General features: G+C 49.1%; 2 protein-coding genes across 2 annotated transcripts in view; one reads left to right on the forward strand and one right to left on the reverse strand.

The window, feature by feature from the left end:
• Positions 1 to 21,976, forward strand: part of LOC117311891 (cytochrome P450 4F2-like) — a 70,357-nt gene that overhangs the window by 28,083 nt on the left and 20,298 nt on the right.
• Positions 713 to 15,004, reverse strand: LOC101325805 (cytochrome P450 4F2-like). The gene is made up of 12 exons (XM_033855162.2): positions 14,641 to 15,004; positions 12,628 to 12,772; positions 9,821 to 9,874; positions 9,600 to 9,727; positions 6,749 to 6,870; positions 5,691 to 5,961; positions 4,567 to 4,633; positions 4,255 to 4,384; positions 1,771 to 1,904; positions 1,609 to 1,673; positions 1,372 to 1,454; positions 713 to 965 (listed from the first exon to the last, which is right to left on the reverse strand). Exons 1-12 carry the CDS (start codon positions 14,836 to 14,838, stop codon positions 788 to 790), a joined length of 1,575 nt encoding a protein of 524 aa, XP_033711053.1. The 5' UTR covers positions 14,839 to 15,004; the 3' UTR covers positions 713 to 787.

Genomic DNA, 21,976 nt, shown 5'->3' on the forward strand with positions numbered 1-21,976 from the left:
ACCTTCTTGACCTCCACTTCCTAGATGAAAATGAAGTCCTGGGTCATGCCTCTCCGAGGGAAAAAATTTTTTTTCGGTTCCTAGCTTCGGACCAGCTTCACATCAAAGCCCATTGTAACTATGTAACAGATGTAACTATGGAGATTTTGAATTTACTGAATCTTCTAATGACAGTTACCTTCAACGGCAGGTTTCCACACGTCCCAAAACTTAAATATAACTTTTATAACTTTAAGACATTTTAAATTTGAGAAAGTGATGCAAAAAGTAGGGAAGAAATGAACCCTTATTGAGTACTGATGCTTACCAGATACTGAGTCAGTCATTTTGCTAATGCTTGCTTATAAATCTCCACAACCCGCAATAAGGAGGCTACTATTATGTAATAAAGGCACTGAGGCTTAGAGAGAGACATGATTTTCCCCAAGCCAAGCAGCTAGTAAATAAATGGCAGACTGGGATGGTGACCACTATAGGAGGGAGTGGTGGATCCAGCGTCATCTGAACCTGACGGCATCTAGCTCTCTGCTCCACCTTCCCTAAAGAGTATCCTTGACCTTGTGATCCAAGATGGAGCTCAAGCTACCACATCAATATCCACCCCCTCCCCACCCCCTTCCCCCGCCCCCCCAGGTTCATAGCCTCTCAGACCCGCCTGGATCCCCCCAGGCCCCAAGCCCCCCTCTCAATGAGACTGGGGCAGACATGGCAGCACAGTTTTATTCCTAGGAATCTGCAAAGTGAGGTGTCTAGGGTCAGGGTGGATCGCAGGCCAGACGGTGGCGGGTCACTGCTGACTTGCACTCAGCGGCTCCACACGCAACCAAAGTCCGCCCTCCGCGCGCATGATCAGCTCCGGCTTCCTGCGTGGCTCCTCCTTGTCCGGCAGCACACGGAAGCGCAGCAGTGTGAGCGCCAGGACCACCTTCATCTCTGTCATGGCGAATGACTGCCCAATGCAGTTCCTGTGGGCGAGAGCGGGAGCTCTGACTGCGCCTGGAACCCTCATCCGGGCCCCACCGCACCGGGTATCTGGCCCACAACCCCCATCCCCACCAACAGGGATGGAGAAGGAGGCTAACCGTGCCTGGAACCCCCACGTGGGTTTACATATCCCCAGAGCTTAGCCCACACTCCAAGTCCTGAACTCCGATCAGCAGACAGGGGAACAGGGCTCTCAACACACCTCGGACCCCTCCTCGGGCCCACCACCATTCCCCAGACCCTTACCCATAACGTCCAATGGAGCGGAGGGAAACTCTGAACATCTTAAATTTTCCCTCTTCCTGGCCCCCAAAATCAAGGCTGGAATTTCAGTCCCAGACCCCTGCGCCCACCACTCCATTCCCACCTCAGATGCCCCGTCCTCACCTGGGCCCCGCGGAGAAGGGAATAAAAGCCAGAGGTGACCTCCCCTTGATGTTTTCTGGGTCAAAGCGGAAAGGGTCATAGACCTGGGGGCAACGCAAGACAGGGCTACTTGGCAGATGTTTCTATAATGGGGGGAGGTGATGTCTGATTTACTAAGCCAGAACCCTGTGCCCTCCTCTAGGGCCCCCGAGGGGAGTGGGCTAGGATGAGGGAGGTGGGGGGTAGGGGAGGCAGCACCTCAGGGTCTGGCCACACCGATGGGTTGTGATGGGTCCCGAAAATACTGATGAGGCAGATAACACCTGTGGGAGAGGAGGGACCAGTCAGAACTAGGTCCATGCCACCTGATTGGGCCCCTCTTTCTGACCAGGAACCTCCTCCCCTAGTCATCGTGGGCACCTTTGGGGATGACCCGTCCATCTGGGAGCACAGTGTCCTGGGTACAGCGGCGGGAGATGACTGTGACTGGAGGGTGCAACCGCAGACTCTCCTTGATGCACATGGTCAGGAAGGGCAACTGGGCCAGATCGTCCCTAAGGAATCCCCATGACAATTATCCAGGGAGCAAAAACAGAGACATCGCCTCCCCCAACTCCAGCCCTCCTGCTGTCCCATGAGATCCTCTCTCCCTATAACAAAATTGCAGATGGATCAAATATCTCCAAGCACATTAAGTTGTATACATTAGATAGGTACAGTTTTTTCTTTGTCCATCATACCTCAATAAAATGGTTCTTAGAAAGAAAGAAAGAAAAGCAATATCACAGAAGAACCAGACAAAATTTAGTGAGATATTTTTAGAAGTTTTTCTAAGCAAAACATCGAAAAGCCAACCATAAAAACGTTTACAAATTCTTATAAAAATAAAATATTCTTTATGGCAAGATAGCAAAATCAAAAGGCAAATGAGTAAGAAACAAAAGATCGGATTCACTGTTGACTCTTATTTATTACAGCATTAGAGATACTAGCTAATGCAGTTAGACAAAGGAAAAAGGAGAGCAATGCCATTTGAAATGTGGGGTAAATACGTCATTTTCGGCAGATAATGATTTTATACTTAGAAAACGAGAGAATTCACTGGAAAGCTTTTATAAGCATCGAAGATAAGATTCAGTAAGGGGACTGAATTCTTTTTCTTTAGTCCCCTTCATTTTGTGTGGTGTTTTAAATTCTTAATAGTTGATACAGTTAACTAGTTCAAAATTGGAAAACTACAAAACACCGCCCCCATGGCCCAACAGCCCTCATTTCCCCTCCTCACAGTTTGCCTAGTGATTATTTTATATGTATCCTTCCAGAGGTACTTTTTTGCATTAAAAAAAATATATATAGTAGCATACTATGTACTATACACACTGCTCTGTATCTTTTTCATGTAACAGCATAACAATCTCTTCTTGTACATCTCTTGGGCCCAGTGTCCAAAACAGGGCCTTTCCTCCTCTGGAGCTATAAAATAATTTCCCATGGTTTCCTCTAGAGCCTTTAAGACTCCTTTAGTTTTTATTTTAAATATTTGATTCATGTAGATGTTATTTTCTTATGACATAAGAGCAGGTTGAATTCACTTTTTTCCAGGTAGCTCTCCAGTTGTTCCAAGTTTTTATTAAATGATCTTTATTTTTCCTATTGATATGGGACTCCATATTTAGCATTTACTACGTTCACTGCACAAGAAATTTATATCCATAAATTATTAGTTTTCGTATTAGAAAGAATAGATGATGAAAGAAATGATGATGATGATATAAAATATCTGGATTAAAATTAACAAGAAATGTGAATGTATTCCAAATGAACTTATAAATATTTCTCAATACAGACAGACTAGATGATTCACCATAGCAACCAGAGTATCTAAGGGTTAATTTAGCAAAAGCTGCATAAGATCTCTATACTAAAATTTTAAACTCTATTAAAAACCTAAAGATTATTTGAATATACAAAAATGGGTATTCATTCCACACTCTGGGATAGTGTGTGTTAATATTATGATGTAATCTGTTTTCCACAAGCCAATCATATGTTCATTTAAACCTCCTCCCTCACTTATTTCTCTCTCTCTGTCTCTCTTTCTCTGTCTCTTTCTCCCCTTCCCCAACATCACTTCATTTTTGCCCGGCTGTCTCTTTGACCTAACTGCATCTCAAATGCATCCAGATATCTACTGATCATCTTTCAGGGTCTCAGCTGAGGCACTTTTATCCACCTTCGACTTTGCCTCTCTTACTCTAAACCCCAGCACTGCCCATGTACACTGGGAGTGTCCTGACCTGGGGCTATTCCTCACCAGGCTGGGAGCTCCTGGAAGGCAAAGACTGGGTCTGGGTCCTTCCTGAGTCTCCAGGACACAGAATGGGGCTGGAAAGGGTTGGAAATGGCATAGAATTGGGGATAGAAGGCAGTTTGGCAGTGTTTCCTAAATGGGAACTGGATGGATGAAGACGCATTTGTTCCTGGACAGGAGTTGAATGACTTTCGTCCTCAGGTATTCCCTGTGAATCCTGGACTAAATAATATGAAGAATTAGGGGACAGGAGATCAGAAAACACTCAGGGATGAAGATGTTTGAAAACATGTGATTCAGAGAGAAAAGTAAGGGAGTGGAGAGGAAGTTCACTTACTGAATATGTGCTAAGTGGCATCATCAGCCCTCACACATTGTCACTAATTCTCTCAGAAATCCAGGTCTTTCTGTCCCAAGAGCCTGCAAACTTTCCCCTGTTATACATACTGGGTACTAGACCCTGCCTCTGGGATCTTCTCCTATTCCCACTAAGCAATAATGACAGAATCACAAAAAGATTTCCCATCTTCCCCAGCCAGGGTGCAAGGCCAATGTGAGGGGCTCAGAAAAAGACCAGGAGGACCTGCACTCACCATTCAATCTCCTTAGGCTCACGGTCCCTCAGGAGTTCTTGCACCTCCTGCCGGCAGCGCTCCTGGTATTCTGGGTGCTTTGCAAGGTTGTACAGGACCCAGGAGAGGCCGCTGGCTGTGGTATCATGGCCTGAGGGGCATCAGAAAAGCTTGGGTCTCTGAGCTACTTCAGCACGAGAAGGCGGACAGCACCCTCACAGTAAGGCCCATGGGGAGGATGGGGAGTGATGGGGTGATCTAGGGTCCACTCGCCAAGTTCCTTGGTGGGGGAGAGACCCCTTCCCGTCTGTAGTCTCACACTGGGACCCTCACCCTCAAACATGAAGGTGTCAGCTTCAGCTCGGATATCTTCGTCTGATAATCCCTTCCCATCTTCATCCTGGAGAGAAAGCAAGATCTCCAGAATCACTGAGGGCCCCTGAGCCTAAACTGAGACAATCTCAACCTCCATTATCCATCCAGAAACCCAAGCCCACCCTGAACTCCTAGACCTCGTTTGCTTGCTATCACACGAGGGCCCACCCCACAGGCCTCCTCTTGACCTCTTTGCCTCCTGAATTGTCCCTGGTGAAAGGAATCAATGATCTATAAATATTTTCATGTCTCTACATGATGCAACCTGGGTTACAGGATGATTGAGTGGCAACTTGACTTGGAAGCTATAGCTTGAGCATGGCCCCAAAGCCATTTGCTCATATGTTAGCATAGTAAATCCAGGGATTCCTTATCTCTCCTGGGAATAAGGAACGGGTTATAAACCTGTAGAATCTATAGACTTTGCCTTCTCTCCCACGAGGATTTGTTCAAGTTCAAGAACAATCTCTTCTCGTCCCTTCTCTTCCCTTCTCTTCTCTTCTCTTCTCTTCTCTTCTCTTCTCTTCTCTCCTCTCCCCTCCCCTCCCCTCCCCTCCTGTTCCCTTTCCTTCTCTCTCTCTCTCCCCCTCTCCTTCCCCCTGGTAAGGAAGAAGGGGCAGATGTCCTGCATAAATTCTAAAGTTCAAAACCTGGAGGTACTTATCCTGCAATGCAAGCATGGCTGCATGTATAGGTAAAACATTATGGAGCCCTCAGAGAAATTTAGGAATGGGGAACCATAGCTACAATTCTACTCTGGCTACTGTTACTGCTATAAGCCATAAATGGGCTGCTCTGATCCAGAGTTTTGTATATATACATACATGTATATATACAGTCTGCCTCTGTGGTAGACTAACTTATTAGCTTGGAAGTAGAGTAAAATCTCAGGACTTCACAGTTTCAGACTCAGCAATCCCCTGCAGGGGGATTCCACACACTCATCTCTAAAACTTATCCCTGACCCATCCCTCCCTCAAGCACCTCACATGGCTCCCCAGTACCCTCTGCATCCCGTCCAAGCTCTTTGATCAAATCGAGGTCCATTCTCATACTTCTGCTCAGATACCAGAGGAGCCTACCTTGGTCAGCAGGAGCACATCAATGAAGTCCAAGGTCTTGGACTTAGCCTTGGCCTTGAGGAAGTCATCAATACCCTGACTGGGGAGGGTACGCCGCCGCTCCTGGATGACAACATCTGTGAAGTTGTGCACCAGGCGGCAGGCCCTGCGGAAGCACCGCCCGTCGGGGGTGAGGTAGTACAGGAGGTCTACGTTCAGGAAGATCTGCTGGTGCCGCTTTGCCACTAGGGCACTGAGCTCCAAGATGGCAGCGATATATTCACTGGGCTTCCTGCAGGATGAGAGCATGAAGGAAGCCAACAACATAAAACACCTGAAACCCAGAAGCCGAGAGCTACCTCCCTTCAGGAAACTGAGTCTCCAAGAACAGATGGCCCACAGACACAGTGTGGGGTGGAGCCAGGATATGAGACTCTCCAGACTCTTCTCTCCTACATCCCATCTCTGTGAGCTGCCTCCATGCCCCAGGCACCCAGAGCACAGCTTAGATATCATGCTTCTCCCCTCTGTCTCTCAGCCAGTACCTGCCCCTTCTCCTTCCCCAAACTGTCCACACGGCTCAGAACTTATCCTCTGCTAGCTGGTCAATGGAACAGCCCTTCCCTATTCTCCTTACATCCAATATCAACAACATTCAGTGTCTACATGACAGTTGGTCTTCTATTGAGTCAGATTTCCAAGCTCAAATTTAACCAAGAACTTCATCTGCTCAAACACATTCCCTGGTTCCCAGGAAACTTCAGATAAAGTTCATATCCTCTATGTCTGACTTCAGAATGTCCTTAAGATATAACCCTGCCCACTCCTCCAAACTTATTTCCATGGTGTCTCCTCACTGTTGCACACACTTTGCTCATCCTACCCTCCTGGCCTTTATCAAACAGTTCTACCTACCTGAAAGGTTAGCTCCTTTTCTTTCCCTTTCCCTGTCCTTCAATGTCCAGCTCTGACCCACCTCCTCCAGGAAGGCCCTTCTGATTTCCCTGGTCAGTCCTCCCTCCCCCATCTACTCCCTTGGGTCTATGGCTCATATTCCCGGGCCCTGGGCTGAGACTCACTCCTGGCAATTGCTGTCGAAACTGAAGACGCATTTCTGCAGACTGTCCAGGGTCATGAGGCTGATGTGTTCAAACATGTCCAGATGGGTGTGGCCCTCTGTGACCAGGTGCTGCCACTTGGCCTGGACAAAGAAGGGGACAGAGCTGTGGCTGGGAACTGACTCCCCTGACCCCTCCCTAACCCCTAAACACCAAGATGCACTCCCCCAGATTCTGACTCCTGGGCCCAGGCACACAACCCCAGGGAGGACCAGACCTGGGTAGGTGTGAAAGCTGTTACTATTAGGGCATGAAGTTACCATGGCTGAGAGTCAGGAGATCTGGGTTTTTAAATCCTGGCTCTGCCCGCTATACTCTTTGTACCCTTGGTCAACTTATTGCGTAAAGTAAGTGCTCAACAAATGTTAGCTTCCATCATCTTCATTGTTATAAGTTGATTAGGAAAATGTCCCCTATGTTGAGAGAGGTAGTCCTCCATGGGTCCTGAGTACCTCTGCACATTTTTGCTGGGTATGCCAAAAAATTGCAAGACTCTGATGTTCTTTACCTGGGCTATTTCTCAGAGTTGTGTTTGTAGCAAACAACCTTGAGGAGTGAGGTCATGTTGAAACCTTGTAACCCAGATTGAACCCATGGTCTTTTAACTGAAATCACACGCTTGGTCTCAGGACTTAATGAAGCTCAGGTTCTTGATGTCTCATTGCAGAAAGAATTCAGTGAGAGACAAAGTGATCGGTAAGAAGAGGATTTATTTAGGGAGAAACACATTCCACAGAGTGTGCGCCATCTCAGAAGGCAAGAGACCTTGGGAGAAGCACACTCCACAGACAAAGTGTGAGCCATCTCAGAAGGTGAGAGCGGCCCCAGGGTATTGGGTTGTCAGTTTTTATAAGGGTGGGTCATTTCATAGGCTAATGAGTGGAAGGAGTATTCCAGCTATTTGGGGGAAGGGGTGGGGATTTCCAGAAATTGGGCTACTGCTCACTTTTTGACCTTTATGGTCAGGCTTCCAACTGTCATGGCACTTGTGGGTGTGTCATTTAGCGAGCTGATGTGTTACAATGAGCGTATATTGAGGCTCAAGGTCTAGTGGAAGTCGACTCGTCCGCCATCTTGGATCTATTTGGTTCTAATCCGTTTATGTCATGTCCTCTGGCTATGTCATTCATTTAAAGGTTGTGCCCTGCCCCCTTCCCTCCTGTTTCCATGTCTCCCCCTGGACAAATACCAGGCTTGCTTTTCATTGCTATAAAAGTCATAGTCTCTAAACCTAGGGCTCCTTCCCTTGTAATACAACATACTATCCGAGCAGGCATCTATTGAAGCCCACCTGTGTCATCCTCAGGGTATTTGGTGACTTGGAAGAAGAATGCAAACCAACAAGAAGCACAGGCTGCTTTCTGTGCCAAAAGTAATACATTGTCCTTTGTCTCTGACCCAGGAGTCTCAGGACTTCTGGCAGACGCCACAAAAGAGTAACAAGCTCCCTTGTCAGCTTGCAGGCATGGAAAAATCTGAGGTGCTTCACAAAATCCTACGTCCACTACTCCATTCCCATGTATATATCCAAACCTTTTGCAATGTATTTTTTCAGTAACTTCTATTAGGAGGTGCAGCCTACTTCACCATTCTTCGATTCTGAGCTGGCCTTGGACTTGTTTTGGCCAATAGACTATGGTGAAAATAATGAGGTGATCATCCCAAACCTAGACCCCACGGGCACTGCAGCTTCCTCTCAGTCTTTTCAAACCCTGCCTCTGCCATTTGAACCAGCCTGAGATGTCTTCTGAAGGGAGAGGATCACATGAAAGGAAGTCTAGTTGCCCTAGCTGAGGTCATCCTAGGTCAGCTTGCATCCAACCAAGCTCCAAACATGTGAGAGGACTGACCCCAGATCAGCAATGCTTCGTATCTGTATGGTCAGGCCGCCCAAGATAGTTGTCCTCTTGTTCTCTGTACATCCCTTGCTTGACCAGTCCTTGTTTCACCTACACCCTATTCACGTGGCTGACCTTCCCTCTTAATCATAGAGCCTAATCAGTAATTGCCTAAATACTGGCCCCCAGCCCCAGATAGTCATTGTTCTAATATTTAGATCAAAACATCTCCACCATGATAGCTTATCAAAGGGGTAGTGAGGAGTATGCTCCTCTGCTGGTTTCCTTGGTAACTTATGAGCCAACCTGTTGTCAATTCCCCTACAACTGGTAACCTCTCACCCATCCACCCCCATAGGAAGACTGCTGCCATGTCCTTCCCGCTGTGGGCCGCACATGGTGGGGTGTCACCCCAGGACCTTGCTTCAGATGTGTAAGATGCCCCCGTCCATTAAACCACTGATGTCTCCGTTACTGACTCCAGCTCCTTCTCCAGTCTTGAGGCTGCAGGCCTGTGGGGTGCAGCCCAACACTATCTGACCCACAGCTGATTATAGATACGTGAGTGACCCCATCTACATTCAGAGGAACCAGCCAACTGACTCACAGACTTGCTGTCCATACTAAACCCTTATTGTTTTGAAGTGATTTGTGACTCAGGAATAACTACCACATGATATTCATCGTTATCATCAAACGTGCCTCAAGATTCCATGGTTTCTGTGAAGGTAAAATAGAAACGATTACCTTCTCAGCACCTACTATGTGCCAGGGACATGGCTCCGTTATGTTATCTCTACCACCCTGCAAAGCAGGGATCACATTATACTCATTTTATAGCCAAGGAAATGGAGGCTCAGAAGGAAAGAACAATGGCCCAAGCCACGCAGAAGAGCCAGAATTACAGACAAGGTGTGTCTGAGTCCCCGTTGTCCCCAAGACTCCAGCTGGGACCCTGAGTTCAAGACACTCACATGCATGATGTCTGCACTCTTGGTGAAAATCTTCATATAGGGCTTCAGGATGTTGAAGTGGAAGGCGGGTGTCAGCATGCGACGGTGGCTGCTCCATTTGTCACCGGAGCTCAGCAGGAGCCCGTCCCCTAGCCGAGGCAGCCACGGGGAGTGGGCAAGGACAGCACCTTCCCCCGGGCCCCCAAGGGTGTCCCCAACCCCCTTCACTCACAGTTACTCACCCAGCCAGGGCTTCAGAAAGTCGTAGAAGTGCACGTCCTTCGGTGCGACGGTGGCTGACATGAATGAGGACCATCAGGGGCCAGGAAGAAGGGGAGGGGAGGGATTTTGGTGGGGAGTGGAGGCTCCCAGCCAGGAACCTGCATTCCTCCTCCAAGCCCAGCATAGCAGGAATGGGGCCAAGAGCACAGGAAACTGGGAGGAGGGGGGAAGGGAGGGTGGAACAGACCAGGCTGCAGCACAGAATACGGTCAAGACAGAGCCCATAGACACAACTCTATATGCTTAGACACACCGCAACATGACACAACATACCCCAACATGACTTGACATGGCCCCTTATAAACACCGAAACATAGCCCAGCACTTTACAAAACACCTTTACAGGGACCTGGGACGTTACATCTGCCCCAGCACTCTGACCTCTCCTGAGACATCTGACGGGGCCCCAACATGCACGACACAACCTGACATGACAACACGTGCTCTGCCACGGACCTGAAGACAATCTGACATGACCTCAGGGTGCCCCAGACAGGACCTAATACACTTATATCACAGACCTGAAACAGGCAAGACCAAAACCTACTCTAAGACCTGCATCAGACACGACTCACACAAGGTCTCAGGCATTTCTCAGAGTGACCCTGAGTCCCAGACCTCACACAAACTCCAAATGTGGCCCAGACGTGACCAGCAGGAGAACCAGACAATCTCTAATGGCATCTCACATAAGAATCAGAGACTCCAAGATGCCTCAGATGTCCTTGGCCACAGCTGAGCCCCAGACATGACTGAGACCATCTCCATTTGAGCTCAGGTATAAACATACACAAGGTGTCACCAGGTATAACATACCCCAGCTGTAACCAGAATCCAGGTAGAAACATACGTGACCAGACGTGGCTATACAGCAGACACTGCACAGACATGACCTCAGGTCAGGCAGGTGGGAGTCCGGGGGAGAGGGAGGCAGTGGCATCTCTGCCACAGCCCCTTCTGTCTGCACCTTGGTCACCTGCCCACCTGGAGGCAACACAGAGACCATGGCAGTGGGCAAGCTGTGGCCAGGGAGGTGTCTACCTGGAGCAAAGAGCACAGGCTTGGTGCAGGTGGGGTGGAAGATATGGGTGACCACGTGCCAGGGTCCAACCCACCAACGGCACACATCCCATAGGTGCTGGCCTGGCCCTGTGTGTACAGGAGACCTTCCTCCGAGCTCTGAATCTGGACAGGCACAAAAATGACCCAATTCACACTCTTCCAGGCTGCCAGAGGGAAGGACTTGCAAGGAAGGGATCCAGACCTGAACCTATGAATCACCTCCAGCAGCCGCTCGTCTGTCCTCAGCCTCCTCCTGGGCTCCCTCCCCACACTCTCCATACATGACAATTGGGGTCCCTCAGGTGCAAGGATAGAAAGGGTTTTTCCCTGTTTGGATCCCAAATACCATGTTCACCTGACTTCTCTTCCATCCTCATATTCCAGGTACAGAAACTGAGGCTCTGAATGATGAAGTCATTTGCCAACAGTCTCCCAGACGCTAAGCCTGAGACTCCAGCCCAGGTCTGTCTGAATCCGGGGCCTGAGTTCTTAACCATCCAGCTGCTCTGAGCCCCAAAACAATAGCTCAGAGGACCCTATGCTTCTCAGGGCACTCAGCGTCTCAGGGACACAGAGATTGGTCCCATGACCCAGGCAAGGGAAATTAAAGGGAATCCTGTATCTTTCCCTGGAAATGTTGTGAATGAGGTCACTTTTCCATGGGGGTTGAGTTTCTGGCATTCATCTTTACCATGATGAGAGTGAAGCCATCACAGATAAACACAGAACTGAAAGACGAAGACAGATTTCTGCTGACATCGTTTAAGACCTGGATCCAGCTGGGCCTGAAGACACCCTCCTTGGACTTTACTATCAATTGATTCGCTTTCTTTCCTTAGAACATACAGGGTTGCATTTCCACCACAAACAGCTGAAAGAGACTTCAGCAGCCAGAGAGAGCCAGGGATCTTCCCAGAGTCACTGAGCATCCTGGTGTTTCAACCAAGGTCTCTGTCAGTTGCTGCCTGTTCATTCCTCTGCTTGCCAGGTCTGTCTGGGGATGGGAGGAACAGGGGACAAGAGAAGGGAGACAGGGTGCGGTGGAGTCTCCTCAGGGAGATTCCTGGGGACTGGAGAAGGAGGGCACTGAACTAGAAGTGGTCGAGCTGCAGGATAGAGTCAAAGAAACTGACCCACCAGAGAGGTGGATGTCATGGAAATAGCAGCGCAGATCTTCCACCAGCCAGAGTCTTCATTGCTCTGGGCCTGGGGATGGGTGGGACTGAGGGCAGGCCTGGCAGGGGGCCTGGGATGCTATGGATTTCCACTGCACCACTTTACCCTCTGCTTTAAAAAATGTCTGCTCATCGATCCAGACACAGTTCCAGCAACTCCTCCTCCAGGAAGCCTTCCGGGATGCCCCAGCAGAAAACCTTGCTTCTCCTCTGGGTTGCCACAGCCCATCTCCCTCTGGCCAATTCCTGACCACACCAGGTCAGGGATCTCTCTGTCCAGACCTGTGTCCTCAAGATTGGGGATGTCCTTCACCCAGAACACCAGGGTGGGGGTGCAGACGGCAGTGACAGGAGGAAGGAGGCAATGAGATGGGGGCTGGTGAATACTTGAAGGAAAGAGGAAGATGGCTGAGAGAGAAGAGGGGAGAAAGGGCCGGGGTCCTTTAGGGGCCACATTGAAGCTTGGCAGGGAGGAGCTGGAAGCCCTCAGGTGTGTCATAGCACCACCACCACAAGCTCTGCATGGGTACCTGAGGCATTGGCGACATTCCGGATCAAGTCAGGATGGCAGAAAATGACCAGGGGGGTGATAGGGCCCATCCAGATCATGTATCCCTGGGGGTAGTTGGCCACCAGCTGAGTTAAGCCCCTCAAGCCCTGCTCCGTGGGGGGGTACTGCAAGGAAGGGAAGGGCCATCAATTCCCAGAAGGAACTGTTGCAGTGGACAGTGTGTGGGATTCTGCACAGATGGAGGGAATCTCTGCTTCCTCCTGTTCCTTCTCTCTGAGGGCAGGAGGGTCCTGGGGGCCTCTTCATGTCCCCAGAGTGTATCCCAGGGCACAGGGAGAAGACATGCTCTCTGCCCACAGGGAGGGTGACCTTGGCTTGAGAAGACAAATTTTTCTTGTCCTGGGAGTGGTCCCAGCCCCAGGGGCGACCACAGGAGGACATCCCCAGTGGTGAGGTTTGTGGGTAGCAAGGTGGCCTCAGGACTTGTGGACTGGGTTTTAGTCCCACATCCTTTCATATTCTGGCTGGTCCACATGGCCTCTGGTTCCTTGCATGGTAAAGGGTCTGCAGACCTGGGACCTTCCAGCCCTGGCCAACCCCAGGGACGGTCGTGAATTCTGCCCATCAATCAATATAGCAATTCTGCCCTCTGAACCCCCTCTGCTGGCCATACTCTACGGAGAGTGCATCCTGTGCGTCTATTTCTCTGCAAGCTATGGACATGCCTTTCAATTGTGCCATTTACAAATGAAGAAACTGAGGCCATATGCCCCCAAAGGGGAAGAAGTGTGGGTTGCCTCCTGGTGAAGCATCCTCTCCCCAGGATGCCCCACTCAAACCTGACAAATACCCCCAGGTACTCTAGACAAGTAAACATAAGTCATTTGCACGTTTGTGACTTGCTCCTGTCTCCCCAAGGACCTTGAGGTGAGGATTCAAAGCACTAGATGAGATTGGTCCGGAGAGGGAGAGTGACTCAGCCAAGGTCACACAGCAAGAGGGGCTGGAGGAAGGAAAAGTGACCAAGACCGGCCCCTTACAGACACGCCCTTGGAGGGGAAGGCAGAACTGCAGCAACTTTGTAACATTCCTGCTGCTTCCAGGATGTCTTGAAACCATTCCAAGACCTAGAATCTCAGCACTGTGAATCTCACCTTCACGATGAACTTCGGAATGCCCCCGTTCTGAACTTTGCCTTAATGAACAGTGATTGCAGCAAGTCCCGCCCCAAGTTGTAGTTCTCCTCCCAGGCAGGAAAGGAAAGCTGTCTGGGAGATAGGAGGAGGACACCCATCCCTTTGACCTTGACTGAGGGGGGTGATGGCAAGTTCCTCACCTTGGTCATCAAACATTTATTTTGCATGCCTACTGTATGCCAGTCCTGGACTGGGCACTGTAGTGTCTGCTCCCCAGAACTATCATCAAATTGGAAAGATGGTTAACAAGTAATTGGACAATTAACTGTTTAATTAATGATGAGTGGGGCCAAGTCAAAGGTCAAAGTCTGGGGCACAAGGTAGGCAGGCATGGAGGATGCGGAAGTGTAAGAAGGCTTCTGAAAGAGGAAGTGAGTGGCCAACTTTATCCAGATTGGTCAAGGCGCCCATTGGGACATCTTGGCGGGAGCAGGGGGAAGGGAGTAAGATTAGAAGGAGGGGTCCTGGAGAGGGGAGGGGGTGGGTAGCTGTGCACCTGTAGGTGGGAATGGGGAGGTGATAGCTATTTCCTGTGGGGAAGATGTAGCCCAGAAAAAGACACAAGGAAGTGGGCCACATGCAGAGCAGACCCTGGACAGCGCACCTCATGTGTGGAAGACAGGCAGGAAATGGACCCCAAAGCAGGCTAGGGATAGAAGGACAGGACGTGGGGAAGGTCTCGATGGCAGAGCAGAGGAATGAAGGAGTGAGGAAAAAGGGGGCTTCTCATCCTCCCTGGCTTCTCTGCTGTCCTAGAGCCCCTGAGCCCCGTTCCTGACCTTGCAGGAAGTCCACCCACCCTGATGCTCCGGACTCATCCTGCTGTCCACACTCACCAGGCCCAGGTGACCCAAGAACCAGTTGCGTTTTGGGGGCTGCGGGAAACATTGAAGGCGGCGAGAGTTGTTGTAGGAGGTGTAGGTCCAGGCCAGGACGCGGGCCAGTAGCCAGGAGGCCCCGACCAGCAGCAGGAGTAACCACGGGGAGGCTGTCACCGGCCCGAGTCCCAGCCAGGACAGGCTCAGCTGCAGCATCCTGTAGGGCAGACGCGGTGGAGGGTGAGCTCCTGAGGATGAAGGAACGGGGGCCGATGATGGTGAGCTGTGAGGCAGAGACACATAGAGGGACAGGAACGAGGGAGTGAGGGGCAGGGATGGTGAGTGCTGGGGGCAGGGCAAGAAGGGCTCAGAGAAGGCAGACAAGGTCTGGGAGAGGGGAGGGAGACCCAGTGAAATCAAGGGGAAGACAGAGAGACAGAGACAGACACAGAGACAGAGAGAGAGACAGACAGACAGACACACACACACACACACACACACACACACACACACAGAAAGTGTGTGTGTTAGTTACCCACTGGTATCCACTCATCTCCCAGGCCAGCTCATTCCCTTGAGCAGTGGCCTTCCCCACCCCGGGGCCAGGACCCCCAGCCCTTAGACCCCCAGCCTGGCACCTTCTGTCAGGAGTGCCTTGTCCCACGCAACTTCCTCTCCCCTCCTCTGGGGAAGGCTTTGGCTGGCCCCTGACCTAGAGGAAGCTTCCAGGGGCCGGGCTAAGCCAGCCAATCCCTGCAGCCTGCTTACCTCCTCCCCACCTGGCAGCTGCCCAAATAGAAGGTGGAGGGAAGGGGTTACAGTGTTGTTGAGAGAAGCCTGTGAACCAGCTCAGGATCACACGGTGTGGACACTGGATCCTCAGAACTCAGCACCTCCTACATTGGCAAGTTGGGGTGCGGGCAAAGGTGACTCTGGACCCCAAGTTCGCAGCCAGCCCTGCCCTTCCTAGGCCAGGGTGCAGCAGGTAAAAGCATGAACATTCAGGTGCCAGGTGAGCAGGGCAAACGTGGGCCAGGAGTGTGTCTGCCCCATTTCTTGTCATAGAATCAGGAAGCTCAGAGACGTGAAGCCTCTGGCCTCCGGGGCACGCAGCCTGGCAGGAGTTCAAGTCCTGCCTCCAGGCAGCCCAAGGCCTGAGTGGAGACATGATTGCTGGGACCAAGAACAGAGAACCCAGCCTGGCCGGGGGTTACCTGCGTCAGATTCAGGGGATAAAGTGTCCTCAGCTAGAAGAGGGCACCTGGAGGCACGAGGGGTAAGGCTGCAAGGGGCTGAGAGAGAACAGGATCCAGACAGGGGAGGGCGGAGCTGGGAGATCCTGAGTGGGCATCCTCACTGTGACTGTGGGCTGTGCCGACCTTCTCTGGGCTGTCTTCCTATCTGGGAAATGGGTTGCTAGATGAGAGCCTGAGAGGGGGACCAAGGAGGGTTCTGCAGGAAGATGGTAGGGATCAACAGCTCCCAGAAAGATGGAATGAGGGAAAAGTGCTGGCAAGTAGTACTTGTGTTACTCTGTGCAGTACGCCACGTAAAGTATCCTTATTCTGTGAAGAGAACTATATGCAACGAGTGCCTCCTCTGGGCTGGACACCTCAAAAAGCACCCCTCAGTGTGTCAGCTACTCCACATAAACTGTGCCTACTATTTGTCAGGTGCTCTACATAAAGCGTACCTACTGTGTGCCAGGTACTCTATGTAAAGTACACCGACTGTGTGCTGTGTGCTCTATGCAAATATGCTTCCTGTGTGTCAGGTGCTTACATAATGTGTACCTACTATACATCCCGGGATTCGACGTGAGGTCTCTACAACAAGCATGCAGGCTGCCTGCTGGCTGGCATTTCCTCTTCCCTTCCTGGGCTGTTGGAAAGGATCAAGTTCTGGATCAGCAGAACTGAGTTCAAATCCATGCTCTGCTACCTGACGGTTATGTGATGGGCTAGTCACTTGCCCTCTCTAAGCCTCATGTCCTCTTCTGTAAATGGAGAGATGGATTTCTATCTCTCAGGTAGTTCACTCCTCAACAACAAACTGTTCTTGAACACCTACTCTGTATCAGGCAGAGTGCTTGGACCCAGGACATTGGAGGAACAAGACAGACAAGGTCTCTGGATTGAGGTGCTCATGTGTGATGGGGGAAGCCATCAGGAAATAAGACAGGGTCAGATAGTGGCAGTAATGAAGGAAATTAACAGCCTGAGACAGAATAGAAAGGGACCAAGGGGACTGTTCTGGACAGGGCAATCAGGGAAGGCCTCCCTGAGAAGGTGGCCTTGTGACTGAGTCCAAGCTTGTACTGCTCCACACAAAAAAGTTTAATGAATTGAGAGATGAGCTCTTGGGGTAAGGAATGGTGACCTTTTTGTAAAGTCAGCAGACCAAGAAGTTGGTGGACTAAGAACCATCTTACCTGAGTTAGAATTCAGGCTTCTTTTATACTAAAAGTGGGGTGAAGGTCTGTGTGACTGGTTGCTGGAATTCTTTGTTCTTGCAGCTCTCCAGGAGGTCCAGTCCCATTGCTCCTGTAATCCTCCAACAAGACAAACGTTATTCTTTGTGCCACAACTTTTTATCTCTAATGAATGAAAAGTGTTATACCTTTAAAAGTCAGGCCTGGGAAGCAGAGCCTTGAGAAAGGGCTATCACGTATAGCTCAGGCTACAGGCAACGTTCTTTTATGAAGGTGCAGGGCCAGCATGACCAAGCACAGGCAACAGAGCATAGAGGTTATATAGAGATAATGGAGTAGATCCAATATGGAGTTAGGTTTGTTCTTCTCTGTTACAACCTTTGAGCAGAAACCCGAATGACGTGGAGAATTGGGTAGCGAGTGAATAAAGCTCACCCCACCTCCCTCCCCCCAAGCCTGGCTAGCACTGGAAAGACCCAGCACAAAGTGGGGCAAACAAATGGACTTTAAAAATGTGTGATTCTTGCTTCCTTCCTCAAAGGCGATGAATTAAACAGAGAAAGTGGGGCAGTTTCCCTCCTTGTCTATCCATGGGGGAAACAGGAAATACCCGTGCTGGAGACCACATTGATGGTGAAGTGTGGCCAGACCTCAAGCAGGAAGCAGTTGCTGTATTGCACTTACCATAATAAAGATCAGGAAATCTCACCAGCCCCTGAAGACACATTGAGCCAGGCCAGATCTGTAAGCTGGGGCTGCCAACGTGTTGGCAGAGGTACCAGGAAAACTGATGAGCTGGTTTTGGAAAAAATAAGGCACTAGGAAAGCTTCAGGAAAGTCTAGAAGACCTGTGATAGTTGCCCCAAATGGGACCTATTGGGTGATGCCAGTTCTGAAAAGTAGCCTGACCACCCCCTCCACTGAGAAGTGAGGGGATTGCAGTGGGGCTCAAAAGAGAACATCCCTGTGGAGGGCAAAGGAGGGTTCTCATCCAAAAACCAATGGAGGGAGGCCCCAAGAACATCACTCCAAAGGAGAGAAAAAGCCTGAAAGGGGAGAGACAGAATTTTGCTCCCCATTCAGGGGTCTGCTTAGTCAGTGAGCAAAGGGACTGGCCAGGTGCACAGGAGGTTCATGAATCCCCATCTGTGGGGACATTGTGGAGCTGACACTGACCCAGGCTGAGAAAAGGGGCTACAACAATGTGACCGAATCCAAACTTGTACTGCTTGCCACACAATAAGACAATAAATCGAGAGACGAGGTGCTGGGACAAGGAAAAGACTTTATTCTGAAACCCAGCAGACCAAGGAGATGGTGGACTAGTGTCCCAAAGAACCATCATACTGGAGTTAGAATTCAGGCTTCTTTTATACTGAAAGGGAGGGGGGTGTGGCTGGTTGTTGCAGACTTCTTGGTGCTAGCCAGATCCCCAGAATGGATGGTATAATCCTTTGTTCTAGCAGCTGTCCCTGTAGGTCTGGTCACAATGTTTCTGCAAACCTCCAACAAGGCCAATGTTATTTTATGTCCTGCAACTCTTTATCTCTGTATGAATGAAAAGCGTTACACACTTAAAGGTCAACCCTGGGAGGTAGAGCCTTGAGAAAGGGGTATCATGGATATTTCAGGCTACAGGCAACATTCGTTTACAAAGGTGCAGAGGCAGCATGACTAAGCACAGGCAACAGAGCACAAAGGTTAGAATAGATCCACTGTGGAGTCAGGTTTGTTCTTCCCTGTTCCAATAGGAGTCTGGCCACCTACCTGCAGCCCAAGTCAGAGAAGGAGATGATGTTTGGTCAGTGGAAGGCACCTGCAGGCCGTCGGAGGGGATTAGAGGACAGACATCCATCCTCTGCCAAAGGCCACTGCTGCTTCCACCTTCAGCTAATTCTCTGGGTTCCAGGAACAGCTACTACCTGGCCCGGGGGTGGTGTCAGCTCTCAGCTGATGCTAGGCCCCAGGGGGCTACACTAGCCTTGATGGTTTCCCTTGGCTCAGGTGTCCGTGATTTTAGATAAGGGGGATGTGCAATCCAACATACATCATGGTAGATGGTTACTGCTAGTCGTCATGAGGAACAGATTTCTCAGTTAATAATTTTAGTACTTTTCAAAGCACGGGAAGATGCAAGAATGCTGGCTCATAAAATTTTTCCTAAATATCTAAACTATCTAAAAGCCTGTTTTCCCAATGTACAGAGTACCTCACCCTGGTGTCTGTCCTGAATTAGCAGCTACAATGGCTAATGCCTTAATCTTTGTAGCACTAGATGGCAAGCAACATTTCTTGTTTACAAAGCCTGTACGTTGTAAATGGCCCCTACTTAAAGCCACTCTCATGTAGCCCATCTGAGGCCTCTGCCAGGACCCGACTATTACATTCTGCAGAGGGATGGGACACCTCAGCAATCCAGTTATGTGAGTGTCGATGTTTCTGTAGGCACAGAAAAAGTTGAAAACTCTTTCTGGAATGGGAGGGCAGAGTAAGAGGAAGAATGGTTCTGTCAAATGTTTACATGGAACCAATTGTTTCCTTTTCTTAGATGAAGCCTTCAAAGCATTTTTCATTATAATTGCTAATCTATGTGATTACAAATTATATTTTCCAAAGGAAAAATGCTTAGTGTCATACATAGGTGCATGCTGAGTGCCATGCCTGATGGGCAGCAGGACTCAATACGTACGAATTGTGAGAAGCCAGAGGGCATCATGGTTAAGAACAAGGACTCCAGGTGCCAGGGTTCAAATCAGGACCAGCTGAGTGAATTTGGGCATGTCTCTTTACCTTTCTGTACCTCAGTTTTCTTGCCTGAAAATTGAGGGTAATGACAAGGTGGTTGTGAAAATCAAGTGAATTGAAATGAGTAAAGTGGTAACCACACTCCATGGCTCAGAGTCAGCACCAACACGAATAACTGCCATTACTTTGTGACAGTGTGAGGACATGGGCACCAGCCATGAGCATTAGGCTGCACTGGCACACACATCAGCAATCTTGCAGGCTATGAACATCCCCTATTCATTCCCTCTGACCTTAGCAGGGAAGAGGCTCCTTAGAAAGTAGCAATCACTGGCTTGGGATCAGAGGGCTCCTTGTCAACGATAGGCTTTGCCACTCTCCAGCTGTGTGACCTTGGGCAAGTAAATTGCCCTCTCTGAGACTCACATTCCTCCTCTGTAAAAAGGGAATAAAAACAGACCCTTGGGGATTGGAGGAGCGAGCCTATGTGTGTCTTAGTTTGCATCCTCTGGAAGTAGATCCTCATGCAAGGATTCAAGTGCAAATCCTTTATTTGGAGGTGACCCTGAGGCAAGAATTCAACTGCAAGTTGTTTCCTTGGGAAATAATCCCAGGAAATGCCAGTAGGGCACTGTGGAAGTGAGAGTGGGAAGGGAAGGCAGCAGGAAAAGGGTACTTTAGCCAGAAAGCTCACACTGTGGCACCTGGGGCTCAGTCCCTCTCGGGGACAGCAGAGAACATACACCCACAAGTCCTTAGTCAGGGCTGCTTCCAAAGGCATTATTTCTCCAGAATGTCCTGCCTGCACTGCACGGTTGAGGTCTGGGGACAGAGGCAGGAGCCTTCCACAGCAGTTGTTTTCAGGAACACAGCCTGGTGCAGACTGTCACAGTGGTTCAGTGACTTCAAGACACATACATTTACACCCTTAAACACATACGCACACAGATACACATACACACAATTGCATACACAATCACATATACACACCCACAGTGTGCACACAGCCACACACAAGCACAGTTACACGCACCCACGTGTGCTTGCAGTCACATACACACTCTTACATACACATGCACACACACGTGTGCACATGCACACACAATGCATGTACCTGCACACACAGTTACATGCATACACTGACATACACACATGCTCACACATGTGTGCACACAGTCACACATGTGTGCACACAGTCACACATACACTTACACACAATCCCACACACAGTCACATAGCCACACACACACATTGAACCAATAGAGACCGAATGTCTTAGAGCTTGTTGTCTCTGAATCTTCAAGCAGAAGGAGAGATACGGACACCCCACAGCAGCCAGCGACTAGAACAGGCCTGGATGTGTCTTGAGAATTAAGCAAGGGACCCACGGGGTCCATGCTGCCCCTTCTTCCTCCCTCTCATTCATGTACCAGAAAAAGTGAAATATTCAGGTATAAATCTAACAAAATGTGTGCATGGTTTCTAGGATGAACAAGACACTGATGAAAGAAATCCAAGAATACCCAAATTAATGGAGAGATATACAATGTTCATGGAGTAGAAGACTCAATATTGTTAAGATGTTGTGTCCTCAAATTGATCTACAAATCCAAAGAAATCACAGTCCCTGGAGGAGTTTTTGTAGAAACAAGCTGATTAAAAAATCTACATGAAAATGCAAAGGACTTAGAGTAGCCAAAATTGTTCTGAAAAGGAAAAATATAGTGGAAGGATTTACAAGACCCCTTTCAACACATAGTATAAAATAACAGTAATCATGACGGTGCGATACTGATCAAAGACTGGACACATAAATCAGTGGAACAGAATAGAGTCCAGAAATTAAAAAAAGCAAAACAAAACATGCAGGGCAAGTTAATGTACAAAAGACAGTCTTTTCAATAAGTGGTACTGGAAAAATTGGACATCCACATGTAAAAAAAAAAGTCAACCCATACCTCACACCTTATACAAAATATAACTTAATATGAATCATAGAACTAAAAAATGTAAAAATGTAAAACTTTTAGAAGAAAAAATGGAAGAGAATCTTTGTGGTCTTAGGTTAAACAGAGAGTTCTTATATATAACACCAATAGCATAATCATAAAACAAAAAAATGGATAAACTGCACTTTATAAACATTTTAAAATTTTGCTCTGTGAAAGAAATTTAAGA

Source organism: Tursiops truncatus, chromosome 3 (genome assembly GCF_011762595.2).
Source record: "Tursiops truncatus isolate mTurTru1 chromosome 3, mTurTru1.mat.Y, whole genome shotgun sequence".
Classification (NCBI taxonomy): domain Eukaryota; kingdom Metazoa; phylum Chordata; class Mammalia; order Artiodactyla; family Delphinidae; genus Tursiops; species Tursiops truncatus.